This window comes from Brassica rapa, chromosome A06, assembly GCF_000309985.2.
Source record: "Brassica rapa cultivar Chiifu-401-42 chromosome A06, CAAS_Brap_v3.01, whole genome shotgun sequence".
Taxonomy (NCBI): domain Eukaryota; kingdom Viridiplantae; phylum Streptophyta; class Magnoliopsida; order Brassicales; family Brassicaceae; genus Brassica; species Brassica rapa.
Genome location: NC_024800.2, coordinates 20,562,734 through 20,579,564, shown reverse-complemented (window position 1 = coordinate 20,579,564; position 16,831 = coordinate 20,562,734). Strand labels below are relative to the sequence as shown.

At 34.2% G+C, this 16,831-nt stretch overlaps 4 protein-coding genes and 1 long non-coding RNA gene across 5 annotated transcripts; 3 read left to right on the top strand and 2 right to left on the bottom strand.

The window, feature by feature from the left end:
* Window positions 1–6,868: 6,868 nt before the first annotated feature.
* On the top strand, window positions 6,869–8,242 carry LOC103874063. The gene has a single exon (XM_009152474.3). The coding sequence runs from the start codon at window positions 7,114–7,116 to the stop codon at window positions 8,077–8,079; it is 966 nt and encodes a 321-aa protein (XP_009150722.1). The 5' UTR covers window positions 6,869–7,113; the 3' UTR covers window positions 8,080–8,242.
* A 314-nt stretch (window positions 8,243–8,556) lies between these two features.
* LOC103874164 (putative nuclease HARBI1) lies at window positions 8,557–9,819 on the bottom strand. The gene has a single exon (XM_009152580.2). It carries the CDS (start codon window positions 9,817–9,819, stop codon window positions 8,557–8,559), a length of 1,263 nt encoding a protein of 420 aa, XP_009150828.2.
* A 1,039-nt stretch (window positions 9,820–10,858) lies between these two features.
* On the bottom strand, window positions 10,859–11,635 carry LOC108872366 (glutathione S-transferase T3-like). Its single transcript, XM_033273543.1, has one exon. The coding sequence runs from the start codon at window positions 11,633–11,635 to the stop codon at window positions 10,859–10,861; it is 777 nt and encodes a 258-aa protein (XP_033129434.1).
* A 2,466-nt stretch (window positions 11,636–14,101) lies between these two features.
* Window positions 14,102–16,334, top strand: LOC103874062 (small nuclear ribonucleoprotein E). Its single transcript, XM_009152473.3, has 6 exons — window positions 14,102–14,299; window positions 14,395–14,421; window positions 14,505–14,567; window positions 15,775–15,853; window positions 15,940–15,985; window positions 16,086–16,334. Exons 1-6 carry the CDS (start codon window positions 14,258–14,260, stop codon window positions 16,093–16,095), a joined length of 267 nt encoding a protein of 88 aa, XP_009150721.1. The 5' UTR covers window positions 14,102–14,257; the 3' UTR covers window positions 16,096–16,334.
* On the top strand, window positions 14,567–14,976 carry LOC117126184. The gene is made up of 2 exons (XR_004448643.1): window positions 14,567–14,753; window positions 14,811–14,976. It is a non-coding gene; the product is annotated as an uncharacterized LOC117126184 (long non-coding RNA).
* Window positions 16,335–16,831: the final 497 nt, after the last annotated feature.

The window sequence follows — 16,831 nt, the reverse complement described above, 5'->3', positions numbered from 1 at the left end:
AGCCTATATTCTACCAAATACTTAAATAGATACCAAGTAGAATACTGAATATTTATACGACAAATTTTCTATATATATCCTCTATCATATATGTCTTGGAGTTATTGAGAAGTGTTCTTGGATATCAATACAATATCATAGAAGCGTTATTGGTTAAAATGTTATTATATAGATATTCAGGACCGGCCCTGAGATTTTGCGAGTACGTAGTTGTATCTATGTAAAAAAAAAATTATATATTTGGGAGCCTAAAATTTTTTTTTGAAATCTATTTTTATGTAATCTTTTCAGAAAAATTGGAAGCCTGCAGCAAATGTTTCACTTAGCATATCCTATAATTGGCTCTCTAGATATTTGTTTGCTAATATGTCGTGGGGCAAAAAGAGAGAGTCAAATATCATATAAATGACCATATCAACCTGTTAAGATAACAGTTAGCGAAGATGTTAATATGCTATATGTTAATAGTATCAATATGTCGTGGAGTGTAGATAATAATGTCATAGATTAAATATACGACAATTATTCCATATACATGTTTTCTCTACCAAATCTCCAAATTTTAAATTAAACAACCTGCAGCTGTTAGTGGCACATATGAAGCTACCTGATTTGATCAAGATATTCAGTGTTTGAAACATGATAAAGTTTATAAGAAGGTAATAAATCAGTCCTAGTTCCAGAACATATTATATACATGAGTTGTTGGATTCCGTTTACCAAACATATAACCGGCTATCAAAAGGAGTAAGTCTTTTAGATGGCGATATATAAAAAAGAGTATTTGTACTCCCTACACACAACTTCCTCCTTATTTGCATTCCATACATTATTTCCCTTCAAAAATTTTTCCCCCATCACTACCATTTTCTTCCAATTCAATGGTATCCCACTCTTTTCAGTATATTGAGCTAATTTGCTCTATAAAAAAATATTGAATCATCTCAACCTTGCAAGAACAAATACAACATTAGCATTATAGATGATGGAAACGCAGAGAAGCTTTTTTGAAGTGGCCAAAATGATTACGTCGGCTCTGCTGTGTCCCATTTTGTCTCCCACAATGTATAAGCGATGAATTAGCCACTTGCCAACACAACCAAGAGAAGAAAACAAAAGGACCAAATCATAAAAAAATATTGGGGAAAGTGAGTAATAATAAATGTAGACTGACGAAAGGAGAGAGATACCTTTTGTTGTTAAAAATCTTCAGTACCTGAAGTGTTAGAAAAGTCATCGAGTGTGGACATTGCATAATCACAGCTTTGTTGATAAAGATCATTGACACTGAAGCACTGAAATATGGAACAGGTGCGAGTAAATTGCATTTCAACTAACAATACGTTTATCAACAAAAGAAACCAAGTCACTGGAATCAAGAACAAAACCATAAAGTGAGATCTTAGCAAAATCAAGTGGTAGTGTTTCCCAAAAAAAAAAACACAATTCGGGCAAAGAAGTATATACCTAGTCGTTGGCTTTCCTTCATCTCGATTGATTCACCTCCTCTCCTAGCCCGAGAATCAGCAGCGACCATGACACCTTAGAAGAAAAAATCGAGTGTGGTTGTTCCTTCAGCAGGCGTCACCATCTGTACAGCTTCTTACTAAACTCATCAAACTGAAACCCAAACAAAAACTAAAATCAACAACCCACACTGCTTAGCGGATGAACACAAAAGAATCTCATCAAAGAAATAAAATTCACATATGTTGTTCGGGGAAGATCAGTGGAGGACAGAATAGAAAAATCATCAAGCATATTGTTGCCAATCGTAGGAATGGAAGTCTCGAAACCATTTGTATCAAGCTTCATCTATATTATCTTCGACAATCAACAGTAGTGATATAAAATCAAACAGAATAGATGTCGTTTAGTATTATTAGGGATTTAGGGTATATTCCCTTGCTTGCTGTTTGAATAAAAAGAATTACTAAAATACTGATTTTAATTAAAAGCATAGCTTATAAATAATCCAGTGGCAAAAAATTGTAAATATTGTTGAAACAAAAGGGCACCTTAAAAAAGGGTCTTCTATTTTAATAGTATTGATTGGTATATATTATATACATACATTTAGATTAGCCGACCACTAACTCAAATCGGGTGTTTTGAGACGGCGAATTTCGATGTGACTCACCGAAATCTCGCCCGAGATGAAATTCTGGCTTGTGAAGAAACAAAAATTTTTAACTAAGAAACTATTTCCCGGTAAAACACATATAGTTCTAAGGCAAGTGAAATTGTGGACCATCACAATGATCATACATCTACTGCTTCTTCTTTATGTAAAATACCATTATTTATGTAGTTGATTTCTGTAAAAATTGAAATGATGTCAAACCCTCAAATAGAGAAACAAATTCTTGTGAAGCGATGTATTGATCGTTGCAGAAATGGTATACACGATATATCGATTGTATGGTATGCATATTTGTATATGTAATGATCAAATCTCCAAAAAAAATATAGCCAATTAGTGTTGTTGTATTAGTCAGTATTTGCTGGCTATTTTCAGACATGTACATGCTACACAAATACTTACGTTGTTTGTATATATAGACTAAATTATAATTGCATGTATGTCATCATTACAAAACTCATACGTTTCCTCTGTAAATGACAAAGAAGTATGGATAAAATGGTCATTTGGCAAGCTTTGGACATGGGCCTCACGGTTGAGCTAACGATTCTTCCATCTTTACAAATTATCAAATTAGTTGCTATTTACTATGCAAATCGCTCTTAAAAAAAATAGTGTGTTCATATATACAATTATATATAAAGGAAAAATTAGAAAACCCCAAATTAATAATTAATAACCCAAATTTTTTTGGTGGGACCAACAAAAATGTTGAGGTTGACACTTTAGGACTACAAGAAAATATTTATATTGTGACAAATTTTTTAGTCACAATAAACATAGTTCCGTAACAATATAACTATTGTGACAGAATTGTTACCATTTATGAATAGTCGCAATAATGTCTTCACAAATTTATGCGGTAAAAAGACGTCTTAGTTTGTAACAAATAATTCTAGTAACTAGTTTGTCAGTAAAAGTGACAAAAATAAAAGTAACAAAACCGTCACAATTATTGACTAAAAATCTGGTCTTAAAAACATTGGCTTTGGTGACGACTAAAATGTTTCCATTTTGTAATTAATTGCAACATAACTTAGTTACTAATTTTACTAAATAGTGCCTACAGCATTGTCATCAGTTCGTTACATTTACATACTAAAAAAAGTCTTGAATCCGTCATTCAAATTATCAGTATTATTACAATTTCTCAATTCGGTCATTTTGGTTTCCCTATTACTAAAACTTTGTCACATTTAAATATAGCTACTAATTTGACGTATATGAACTGTTAATATTTTGTATTAAATATGTTAGCTCCGTATTAGTATTATTTATACAATTTTCATCAGAACTACACAATTAGGAAATTATTATTAAAAGAAAAACATACACAAAAACTTACATAGATGTCAAGATTATTATAATATACTACATTATACATAGAACAAGAGTCTGTTAAACAATATCAGAAAGAATAAACTAAACGAAGAAGAAAATCCCAGAAGCAGAGGAAAGCAAATGAATAGATTCATCAAATCTTGTAGTGTTATTTCCGCACCGGCCTTATTAACAGAATCTCGATCTTATAAACTGGCCATCTTGGGAGGTTTGTGATCTTGTCGAGTGATCTTATATGGGTTGACTCTCGTTTCTCTTCTTGATAAAGTCCAAGAGAAAAAGGTCTTCCAAAATCGATAGGCTGGGAATTTGATCCTCTCTCATAAAGGCGCACACCGATGATTAGAAGATGTATCTACAAGTGCCCAAAAAAATTGAGATTCAATACAACAAGCAGTTTAAAGAACTGATTGAAAATGTACACCTCCTACAGAAGATTAACCATACGTAATGCAAACTGAAATTAGTGATTGTGAAAATTTAGAAACCAAAAAAGAGACAGCTTCAATTTTGTACAAGAACAGTTCTTAGGTTTTTAGGTAAACTTGTGAATGAGGAAGAGAGTAAGTTGTTAACTTGTTTATTTTTTTTATATATTGTATTCAATTAAATCTTTAGATACTAATGAGTAATAACGTTTGGTGCCTATTACGGTAACAACCCGGATTTAATGCTTATTTACCGGGATTTATCGCACCACTTTGATTCTCTAATTAATTTCTTATACTCCTTTGTAAAATTAAATCTTTGGGTACTAATGAGTAATGACCGATAATCTTTGGATATCAATGACCGAAGAGTAATGACAGTTGGTGCTTATTTCGTCCGTCTTTCTTCAACTACTAAATTTTATACTCTCCTAAAATTGAAAACTGTTTCTCTAGTTAAAAATTCCAGTAAGAATTTTTTTCTGAGAAAGGGCTAAAAATTCCAGTAAGAATTATTTTCTTATTTCCCATACAAACATAATCCTTCTTTAACTTGGCATCACTAAATTTATATCTCTCCATTGCCATTTTATTTATTTTGTTTCCATAACATAGGTTTGCTAACACTTCCATTTAATTTTATATAACTATATTACATAAACGACAATGAATATTACTAAAAGATCTATGTCACGATTGTTACGAAATCTCTTTTTGTCATAGTTATGTTACTAATTGTGACGAAAATTAACTACGGCTTAGATCGTCACAATATTATGACTAAACAGTTGCTATTTTATGACTACAACTTCTTAATCACATTAATGTCTCTAGAATGTCACAGTTTGTGACGAAAATTAACTACGGCTTAGATTGTCACAATATTGTGACTAAACAGTTACTATCATATGACTGAAAAATTTAGTCACATTAATGTCTCTAGAATGTCGCAGATTTGTGACAAAACAAAATTGTCTCAAAATTCTGTCACAATAGCCCTCTTTTTTTGTAGTGACAGAATTTTCATAATTGTCACTACAAAAAAAGATGGCTATTGTGACAGAATTTTAAGACAAAAAAAAGAGGGCTATTGTCACTACAAAATGAGGGCAAACGAGAGTAAACTCCTTCATTATGTATATGATTTTCTTAAGAAAATGTATTAGGCAATTAGATTGTCATAATGGGTCATGTTGGGCTCTTTCTCCTTCTTTAACAATGCCACTCAATTGGCCTGTATTTTTATTTCTCCTTTATTTATCTAATAGTAAACCAAGGAGTGGTTCGTTTCACAATTTGTCATTTCCATCTAGCCGATCCATTTGTAAGATCCATCCAGATGATCCATTCAAATTTTGTGGGACTGTTTGTTTGTCCATCCAGATGGTTCATCTAGATGAATCATCAGAAATGACTTATGTTAGTTTCTTTATTTCTATTTCCATCCATATGAATTTAGTATACAAATTACTAATATACACTTGTTTTGATTTAATCAAATGTTTGATAATTTTAACTATATTGACTTTTATTATTTAGTAATATATTTACATTGAAACTATATTAAAATTAGGTTTTCAGGTTTTTTTCGGGAAAAGTAAAATTTTCAATTTTTGAGGAAAAAAATGAAATTTTGGTTTTAGTAGAAAACACAATTTTTTTTGAAAACACAATTTTGTATGTTGACGGGAAAATGAATTTTTCAGTTTTTTGCGGGAAATAACATTTTCTGGTTTTGGCGGGAAAATATGATTTTCCGGCAGCAAAATATGATTTTCGGCGGAAAATGAGATTTTTAGGTTTTTGCGGAAAATTCATTTTTTGGTATTGGCGGGAAAACACGATTTTGATTTTTGCGGGAAACAAGATTGTTCGCTTTTAGCGGGAAAATGTGTTTTTTTTTGTTTTGGCGGAAAACACAATTTTTTTGGTTTTGCGAAAATGTGATTTTTCGGTTTTGGTGGAAACGCATTTTTTTGTTTTCACGGGGAAACACGATTTTTATCGGTTTTTGCAAAAAATGAGATTTTTTTTAGTTTTAGCCGAAAAACGCAATTTTTGGTTTTTGCGGAAACAAGACTTTTTCGGTTTTTGAGGGAATGTAATTTTCCAATTTTGACGATAAAACGTTTTTTTTGTTTCGAGGGAAAGCGACATTTTTTTTTTGCGGAAAACAAGATTTTCGATTTTTGAAGGAAAACATGATTTTTTTTTTGTTTTGGCAGGAAAACACTATTTTTTGTTTTGGCGTGAAAATGTGTTTTTCGGTTTTGGCACGAAAATGCTATTTTTGTTTTTGTAGAAAAATGAGATTTTTGGTTTTTTCTGGAAAACAATATTTTCTGATTTAGAGAAAAAAATGAGATTTTCCTATTTTGACGAGAAAATTTTTTTTTTTGCTTTGGCGGATATTTTCGGATTGGGTGGGAAAGTGCCATTTTCGGTTTGATATGAAAACGAGAGTTTTTAGTTTTGATGGGAAAAAGTTTTTGTGGAAAAACAAATTTTATTGTTTTTGCTGGAAAAAGAAATTTTTGGTATTGGCGAGTAAAAATACGACTTTTCGTTTTTATCGGAAAAATATTTTTTGTGTGGTTTTGGCGAGAATATACATTTTTGCGGTTTTGTCGTTTTTTCGGGACTGGCAAAATGATCTTAGGGTTAGGTTTGTGATTTGTCAATTATATTAGCGTATAATTGACATTATCACATTTTGGTAAAAAAAATATTTAATTATATTTGTATATATAAGATTTATATATATATGTAGACGTTTCGATATTTCACATTCAGACGGTGTTGCTTGACCGTTGTTTCAAGACGGATTTATGAAAGCGCGTATTGGTCACGATCATGTGTTTGAGGATGGCCAGTTGAACATGTTACCTCTCGTTTCCTCTCTTTTTATGTCGCGATCAGGAAGTCATGTTTAGACTTTTTCTTCGACGTGTTATATTATATATGTCTAAGTCTTCGTTTTTATCTTATAATTTTGGATGAAGAAATACAAACCAAAGACTTTTCCTCCATTGAAAAGTAGCGAACCAATCAATCAGCCTTATGGTTAGTAGTTAGTACCACTAACTTAGTAGTATATAAACAGATGATGGGTATGAATATGTGATCTTATAAATCCTCACCTTCATTTCCAAAACCAATATCCAAAAGTTTTTCATTTTTTTTCTTTCTTTCTTGTAAACCATGGGTCTATTTTCGTTTTGGAAACTTCTAAAGGAGGTGGTGGGTATGTTAAACGAATCCCGCAAACTCTTTCTCAAGAACAAGAAGCTGATGTTCTCTGTCTTTGTATTTTATCTCGTGCTCAATGGTTTACTTTACTTATTCAACGTCCTTACTATTACACCCGAGATAACAAACTTGACTCAAGATTTAAATTTGTTACCTACGATGGATCCTAGCAGCCCGGAATACATGGCCCAACTTATGAAGGTCTTTGCAGATTTTCGCCTATTTGTCGTTTCTTCAGACATCTTTAACGCTGTCTCCTTCATCATCAACATATTATCCGTTCTAGTCATCGTCCACGCTTCAGCTCTTACTTATAAAAAGGAGAACGTCAAGTTCAAAGATTTTGTGGTTCTAATTCTTAAATCTTGGAAGGGACCTCTTGTGACCTCTTTCTACATTTCTCTCTTTAGTCTTGGCTATTGCTTGTTCTTCCTTATAATCATTTTTCCTATTCTTTTGTCATCTTTGAGTATTGCTTCCTTGTTTTCCTTGGTATCCAAGATTTTCGTTTTACTCGTTCTGTTCTTATTGTTTGCGTCTTATTTAGCTACTGTCTGGTACCTATCTATTGTCATATCAGTACTGGAGGAAACTTATGGGATACAAGCTTTGGGAGAAGCTGCAAAGATTGTTAAAGGGATGAAGCCAAAACTATTCCTCTTGAATATTTTCTACGGTTTATTGATCTTTGGTTTAGCTCAGATCGTGGCTCTAGTGAGTCTATCGGTCGATAGGAGCCAGTCATTTACCTTAGCCACCGGTTTGTATCTAGCGGTGTTAACATTTGTGGCGATGTTTTTACTTATGACTTACACCGTTGCATATTTCCAATGTAAGAGCCCCCACGGTGAAGACGTTGAGAGGCTGCGGGATGTTGAGTATACGACACTACCCACTACTTCGCTTATAGGAGCATGAGCATTGCCTTGAATTCTTTAAAGAGACGCACATAAAATGGTATAGTCGCATGGATGGATTGTTTGTTTTGTTTTGTTTTGGGATTTGGTAGACCACTGTAATAAATAATAATCAATGGTTTGGTTGATAATAATAATAGTAATAATAAAAAATATTTTACTTCTTTTATACCGTTTATGCCGCATATGAGAGCATCCGCAATGGTGAGTCCCATTGCGGAGTCCTTAGGTAGTTAAATATTAATTTTTTTTTTGTTTTTGTTTGACTAGTGAAGGATCCGAATCGAAATGGTGAGTCCAATGGTGAGTCTCATTCCGGAGTCCTTAGATATATAAATATATTATTTTAAAAAAAAAAGAAAATTTAGATAGGAAAATTTTAATAAAACATGTCTAAATAAAAAGATGATTAAATATAAAGATACAACATGAGATCTTATAAATAATTAAGATTATTAAATTTAAAAATACAACATGATTATGAATCACCAAATTTATTCCAAATATTTTCTATTAAATCATATTTCAATCGATGATGTGCCTGGGTATCGTGAACATCATTCCGGATGCCGATAATATTATGGATATTTGTAGGCATGTTGTTACCGACCCGTGAACTTCTTGGGCCGTCTTCTTCTTCAAATTCATAATCATCGTACCGAATGTAACCATCTCGTTCATTTTCGACTATCATATTGTATAGTATAATACATGCTCTCATAATCTTCCCAATCTTCTGTTTGTCCAATGAAAGAGCCGGGTTCTTCACAATCGCAAATCGAGATTGCAATACTCCGAAAGCCCTTTCCACATCTTTCCGGGTTGCTTCTTGTTTTTTAGCAAATAATTCTGCCTTAGGGCCTTGAGGACTTGTGATAGATTGGATAAAGGTTGCCCATTTGGGATAGATACCGTCAGTGAGATAGTAAGCCAAGTTATAGTTGTGTCCGTTGACCACATACTCTACCGTGGGAGCTCGGCCTTCGAAAATGTCATCAAAAACAGGAGACCTATCCAAGACATTAATATCGTTTAAAGTACCTGGTGGACCGAAGAAAGCGTGCCAAATCCAAAGATCTTGTGAAGCCACAGCCTCTAAGACAATTGTCGGTTTTCCCGAGCCACGTGCGTACTGTCCTTTCCAAGCGGTTGGGCAATTCTTCCATTCCCAGTGCATGCAGTCAATGCTTCCCACCATCCCAGGAAACCCGCGTTTCTCTCCAATATCCAGCAACCGTTGAAGATCCTCTGGTGTGGGCCTTCGTAGATACTCTTTTCCGAATAATTGTATTATTCCGTCAGTGAAATGGTGTAAACATGAAAGAGCCGTGCTTTCACCAAGTCGAAGATATTCGTCTGCAGCGTCAGCCGCTGAACCGTAAGCTAGTTGACAAATAGCCGCCGTACATTTTTGTAGTGGAGAAAGACCAGACCTCCCGGTTGCATCTCTTCTTTGTGTAAAGAATCGAATGTTCTCTGAAAGGGTCACCACTATACGCAAGAATAAATCCTTACTCATGCGGAACCGGCGTCTGAATAAATGGGCCAAAAATGTTGAATGTTCGCTGAAGTAGTCATTCCATAAACGGTCGTGTCCTACTTCACGGTTTCGCTCTACATAAGCACGCCTCTTCTGCTTATTGGGTTGGGACTCCACAATGTCATTGTATGTATCATCAACAATTTCGTCGATAATTTCGTCCAATCTTTCATCGACGTTGTCAGATGAGGATGATGACATCTTATCCCTACGTAAACCCAAAATTATACGTATTGGTTACTTATATACATTACAACAGCATTTTGAAATTTGTTATCATAACTTTTTTTTGTTAGTAGTAGAATTTCATACTGAAACCTATATTAGTTTATGAGACATGTGAAAATTCAAAAAAATTACCATTTAAGACGTCTACATGTGACCAACTATACTTAAATCACTTTGAGAAAATTCAAATCCCGATTGCGAACTAATAAAATAATATGAATGTGCCATCAAGTTATTTGTAATCTAATGTATACAAGGCAAGAGTAAAAACAAAATTCTAAAAATTTACGATAACAAATTTGTTAGCGGTTTGAAAACTATACGACTATGAATAACTGTCCTAAACCACTGATTGTTTGACTATGAAACTATACGACTATGAATACGTTCAGAAAGATTATAGAATGCAACACATGTTTCTGGTCTCCTTTTATTTACTCTCTTTCATTTTCATGGTACTTTCACGTTCCGAAAGATTATAACAAAACCGAAATGCAACACTTGTTTCAGTTTAACATAAAATGCAATACCGAGGATTAACACTTGTAACACTTGTAACACTTTCACGTTCAGAAAGATTATAACAACACAAGGTACTTTTACGTTCAGAAAGATTAAGCACCAAGAGTGATAAGTGTTACCTAATACCGAGGGTGGATACAAAGAGAAGCTACCAAGAGGATACAAGTACTTCTTCTTCTTCTACGAAGAGGATACAACTACTGCTTCTACTTCTTTAACAAAGATAAAGAACCAAAAGGATACAAGTTTTCAAAGTGGAGCAACAAAGAGAACTACTTATAATACTAGACTTGAACAGAAGATTCCGTGACTTGCTTCATATCCGCTAACGACCAAAACACTTTCAGACCTCCCAACGCACCCGTGACTTGGTTCACATGCCTTCACGGTCCTGACACATCAAATAAGACAACAGTTAGTACGATAGAAAACAATTTAAAAGTCCCAACTTCACAAAACAAAATTAATACCTACAATCAAGACTAATAAATCACAACATTTCCGACATTAGTTTGAGTTTTAGAGTAGTCTCCATGTCTGAGAGTGGCTCTGTTTTCGCGAGTAAACGATCTAGGAGTTTATGTCTAGAGATCTTTTCTTTAGTTGCTAAAACAGCCTCTAGCTTCGTCAACTCCTCCTCCCTAGCACTCTTCTTCTTCTTACATCCGGCTTTGGCAGCCTTTACCCCGGGAGGTCTACCCTCTGGTTCTCCGTGTCCCCCTTCTTCTCTATCACCCTCCATAGGTGGTTTCCGCTTCTCCTTTCCACCGTCCTTAGCCGTATGAGTTGCGCACCATTTCTGGTCATGCCTCAACTCCCTCCAGCAGTGATCCAGGACGAACTTGTAGCCGTTATTAATGAAGAAAATGTCTAAAGCCGCTTTCATGATATCATCATCATTTTGCCCACTTCTCTGCTCTCTCAAAGCCCCGTCATAGCATCCAGAAAACTTGGATACTTGCTCGTTTATACGAGCCCACCGCTGCTTGCAAGGACGAAGCTTCCTCGGTTCAGTACCCACCAGGAGAGGGCTTGCGTTGTAGTAGTCAACGATACGGTTCCAGAAAGCATCAGCTTTCTGTTCAGTGCTCACCACAGGGCCCTTACTGGTGTTAAGCCACGCACCAATAAGGATTTTATCATCTGTGATAGTCCATTTCCTCCTAATCTTGTCACCAGGCTCATCGGGAACTTGGCTACCGGGTGATTCAAGGTCAATGGGGATTTGACTAGTTAGTAGGTTTACATACCCGGAAATGTTAGCCATGTTTACAAGTTGGTGTGAGACATTATTCTACCGACAAAGACCCTTAAGTAAGCTAACTTCCTACTAATTAAAGCCTATCAAATCAGAGCAGTTGGGTAGATGGAAAGCAAATAACTATCATTTAACACCAAAGCAAGGCGGAATTAATTCCTAACTATGTAATTAAAGCAACTCAAATCAGAACAGATAGCAAGTTACAAGCAAACTAAAGTCCATTTCAAACACAACAAGAGTATTGACTTTTAAAAAATATCATACCTTATTACAGAAAATCCCGAGGACCGACACTCTCCTTTGAAACCTTTCCAATGATTCCTGGAAAAAAACATGAGATACAACATTAAAAGTTTTCATCAAAATTTAAGAAAATACAAAGAAACAGAGGAGAGAACTTGCCTCGCACAATCAATAACAGGAAACCTATTAAAACTAACAGACAGACCGTTAGCTTAACTCCTGATTTGTTCTTGGAAAACTCTTGTACCGTCTTCTCAAGGTGAAGGACCTTCTGCTCACTCTCATAACCTTGGACCTTAAGATCCCTAAGTTGTCTCTGAAACTCCATCATCTCCTCCATTACTGCCACTTCCCACCATTTCCAAATGTGGCAGTCTCCATCATCCGCATTGTCGCACGTAAAGACAATGTAAGAGCATCCGAGAACAGGCTGAGCTCCACAGTAACATGTCGTGGGAATTCCATCATCAGCCTCTGGTTGACGTGGGTACTGAACCGGCAATGAATTGCAGTAGCCACTGTCAGCTTCATCCGCGTACATCTGACATTCGGCTTCAAGAAGAGAGGTTATGTCTAGAGACTCTGATGATGAAGAGGGCTGACTATAGCTGTAATCTTGTCCCATTTTCGATAACCTGAAAGAAATTAAGTAAGAACATAGCTAGACATCAATAATCATCATCAAAAAACGATTTCAACGAGAACTAATAAGAGAAAGTTATAAGAAGAGTGAACGAGCTTAAAAACAAATTAGTTAGCGGTTTGAATTCAACCAAAAACCCCAGTAGAAACCGTATAATCATCAGCAAAAACTAAATATTAACGAGCTACTGTAACGGAATCAACGAACTACTCAAACGGAATCAACGACCTACTCTATCCGGAATCAACGACCTAATCAAACGGAATCAACTAGCAACGAAACAGAGAACATATCGATTGAACCAGCTCAAAACCCCTCTCCCCAAATCGTTTTGAAACCCTAATTTTAACCCCAAAACCCTAATCATTAAACGAAAACGATTCAAACCCCATAACCCAACCAGATTGAGACAAAGCAAGAAGATAACGTGGTGTGAATCGAAAAATCAGAGGAATCAAGAAGAAAACGGGGAGATCTACCTTCGTAAAGCACACGGAGAGGAATCGCCCTTCCTGTCGCCTTTCTCTCGAGAGCCCCTTTTTTTCTACGCGGTCGGTCGAAAATGAGTTAACCATTTTTGACCCAACGCAACACGAACGAAACCGGCCCACTCAACGCATGACACGTACACAAGGATCAAATCCTTAAAACCCTTCGCGACGGGTCAATCCTTAGCTTAAGTCGGATAATTAATATTATTATATTATCACTAACCTAAGGATTACGCCTAAGGATCACACTTGGACCTCCATTGCAGTCGCTCTGATATCCATCAGAAACTCATAATCCCAATATTACAATCAAATTTTATTTAAATTGTAGAACAAATAAAAATCATAGCGAATTTTTATGGCAACAATACCATTGTATGTTTCACTAATCTTGCAGGATTTGCTAAATTAATAAAGAGAATAAGACTAAGATAGCACCAAACCAAGTTTTTGTTCCCAAAGTAGCACTCAAGACTCAAAGTCACAAAAATAGGTTTTATTAAAGAGGTAAATATACACTTATACCCATTGGGTTAATTAATCCAAACCTTAGGGTTTAGAGTCAAGGGGAGTGGAGTTTTGGAATTAGGGTTTAAAATTTTATAAATAATAAATACTAAAATAAAAAATAAAAATTTTTAAAACCGTTTCAAAAAGTATTTTTAAATTATAAAAAGAAAATTTGAAAGAAAAATAAAAAAAAATTTCAAAAAGAAAATTTCAAAAAAAAATTATAAAAATTTCGAATGTGAAAACATATAATCTGAAACTATAAAAAAAAAATCATTTTATTTATTTTTATTTTATTTATTTTTTTGTTTATTTAATTTTAAACCAAGAGTATTATAGATATTTTACCCTTTAATGAATACCATTTTGTGACTTTCTCCTTCTAATGCCATTTTTGAAACATAAACTTCAAAATGTGCTATTATTGACAATTGACCATTAATGAATGAGTTAAAAATGTAAACCACTAAATAGTTATCTGTTTTGAATAACTGAATGAACTAAACCAAGTATGAAAATTCTATCCAGAATAAGATCTGTTGCACAGACAGATTCAAATAGTCGTATTATTTTATACGAGGCTAAAATTACATTTGAAAGATCTATAAGGACCAAAAACGAATTTTAATAAAAAATGTTATAAAGAGCGTATCTCTCCTCTCCGTCAGTCTCTCTAGGGTTTAACTTGATCTTTTTCCCCCGAAGCGTCGAGAGAGAGAAATCAAACGTCGGCAGGCAGCGATGGCGAGCACCAAAGTTCAGAGGATTATGACCCAACCTATCGTACGTTACTCTTCTCTCTCTTTGATTTCGATTTTGATTTACTTTCTGTCTGTTAATTGACTGAGTTTCGCTTTGTTTTCCGGCGGCGGATCCAGAACTTGATTTTTAGGTTTCTTCAAAGTGTAAGCTCCTTCTTGACTTTTGCTTTACTTGGAGAAGCATTGATTTGCGTGGTTCTGATTCGTGGTTTCGTTAAATGATGCAGAAAGCTAGGATCCAGATTTGGCTATTTGAGCAGAAAGATCTGAGGATTGAAGGAAGGATTACTGTAAGTTTTCACTTTGCTTGTTGAATTTGTTAGTAATGGAGCTATGAATTTATGAGATTCATCGCGTTTAGTTTGTTTGAAAATCGAGTTTTGAATAATGTATACCTTGTTGCAAATTTTTATTGATATCCTTTGATTCTAATCAAGTTATAACTTAATCTGTTCTTTAGGGTTGATTCTTCAGGAGTGTGTTGCCTGCTTTCGCTTGGATACAGTATTTTGCTATCATTTGATTCTTCTCAGAGTTAAAGATTGAATCTTTTCTTGGACTATGTGCTCTTTCAGAGAAACTTAAGATGTTGATTGTCATTCTCATTCCCTTCAAACTTGGAGTTGTCTACTTTTTATGTTCCTCGTTTCACTTCTTCTTGGTTGGTTTAAGGTTAAAGTTTTCTTTTTACCAAAAAAAAAGGTTGAAGTTTCTTCCGAGTGTTTTTAGAATTTTGATTGTGTTTCTTTCAAAAAAAAAAAAAAAAATTTGATTGTGTCATTGCTTACTTGACTTTGGATGTTCCTTGTTTCAATTTGTATTGCTTTCCTTTGATTCTTCTCGAGTTATAAATGAAGCTATTCTTTAGGGTTGATTCTGTGTTAATTCAGAGAAATGTGACATAGATGATTGTGTCATTGTTATTACTTGATTATGTAGTTGCCTACTTTCACTTGGATACAGTGTTTTATTCTCTTGAGTTAAAGACTGAATCTTTTTTTAGACTATGTGCTCATTCAGAGAAACTTAAGATTGTCATTCTCATTCTCCTAAAACTTGGAGTTGTCTACTTTGTATGTTCCTCGTTTCACTTCTTCTCGGGTTAAGGCTAAAGTTTTCTTCGGAGTGTTATTTTTCTTTCTTTCGAGGTGTCTTTAGATTTGTGATTATATCATTCTCATTGGTTTAAAACATTGAGTTGCGTAATTGATTTTGTATATCCCTTTGAAATCATTTTTTATTCCTATACTTTTATTATTCTGAGTTATAGAAATTCAACCCTTTCTTAAATTGACTCTGTGCTAGTTAAGAGAAACTTGAGATAAATGATGTCGGCATCCTCATTGGTTTAAATCTTAAACATACCTGACTTTAGATGTTCCTTTTCACTTTTGTATCGCTATACTTTTTTTCCCACATATCTATGTTAGTTCGGACAAATTTGAGATCATGACATTCTGGTTGATTCCTTGTTTCAATTTCTCTCCTTTTCAACAGGGTTTTGACGAGTACATGAACCTAGTGTTGGATGAAGCTGAAGAAGTGAGCATCAAGAAGAACACCAGGAAACCACTTGGTGAGGACTCACTCTTTGACAACAAGTCTCTAATTTGATTTGTTTGCTTTTGTTTCAGTAACTCGAATGTAAATGACTATTTGCAGGAAGGATTCTACTCAAAGGAGACAACATAACTCTGATGATGAACACGTAAGTTAACACAATCTCTACTTTGTCCTTTCTCTTTTTTTTTCATGTAGCAACTTGTTCAAGAAACTGAAAACACAATCATCCATTTCTATGTTGACAGGGGAAAGTAATGTCTGTTCTCAACAAACTATCTCGAGGATTAGTGGATCGGTTTTTACTATCTCCAAATCTTTTGCTAAATATATGTTGAGTTAAGTTCTTCTTCAGTTAACTGATAATGCCTTCTTCTCTTCATGATCGTGTAATATTGCAATGTAGTGACAAGTTTGAAAAATTATGGAACTTGGTTGAATCTTATGGACGTAATATTGTCATAGGTTTTCAAAAAAAAACTGGAGTTTTTATATTACAGTTTATTGAAAACGATATTTGTTGCAACTTTTTTTCAGACAGAAATAACCAGTTTGATTTAAATTAAAATATGGTGTCTTGATTTGTATAATTTTATGTTTGTTAACCGCCTATAACCCAAAACTATAAATAGCATAGAAAATTATAATATTACAATCAGTATAAAGTGCGGTCTGTACTTTAAATTAAATTGATGCCAGTACCGTAAAACCTTAGCAAGACTAAAGTTAGCTACACCAATTAGAATAATATGTGAAAAAATAGTGATGGTTAGCGTTTAAAGGTGTTGTGTAAAGTTAACATAGAAATAAAGAAATCTGTGAACCTAATCGTTTACCATTGCAATTAGATCTTTTAATTCATGTAATCTACATTATAAAACCACATCGAATCTTATCTCCGGTCATACAGTGATGTGTTTTGTACTTTTGCACTTATTATAATCGTATACAAAAATCAAATAATTAGTCTTGAATACAAACTCCAAAGTCCCAA

Bases quoted from the DNA above. Each gene is read 5' to 3' on its own strand.
- LOC103874063 (XM_009152474.3), top strand. From the start codon at position 7,114: ATGGGTCTATTTTCGTTTTGGAAACTTCTAAAGGAGGTGGTGGGTATG.
- LOC103874164 (XM_009152580.2), bottom strand. From the start codon at position 9,819: ATGTCATCATCCTCATCTGACAACGTCGATGAAAGATTGGACGAAATT.
- LOC108872366 (XM_033273543.1), bottom strand. From the start codon at position 11,635: ATGGCTAACATTTCCGGGTATGTAAACCTACTAACTAGTCAAATCCCC.
- LOC103874062 (XM_009152473.3), top strand. From the start codon at position 14,258: ATGGCGAGCACCAAAGTTCAGAGGATTATGACCCAACCTATC. The intron at 14,422-14,504 runs GTAAGCTCCTTC...TAAATGATGCAG, and splicing joins TTTTTAGGTTTCTTCAAAGT to AAAGCTAGGATCCAGATTTG. The intron at 14,568-15,774 runs GTAAGTTTTCAC...CCTTTTCAACAG, and splicing joins GGATTGAAGGAAGGATTACT to GGTTTTGACGAGTACATGAA.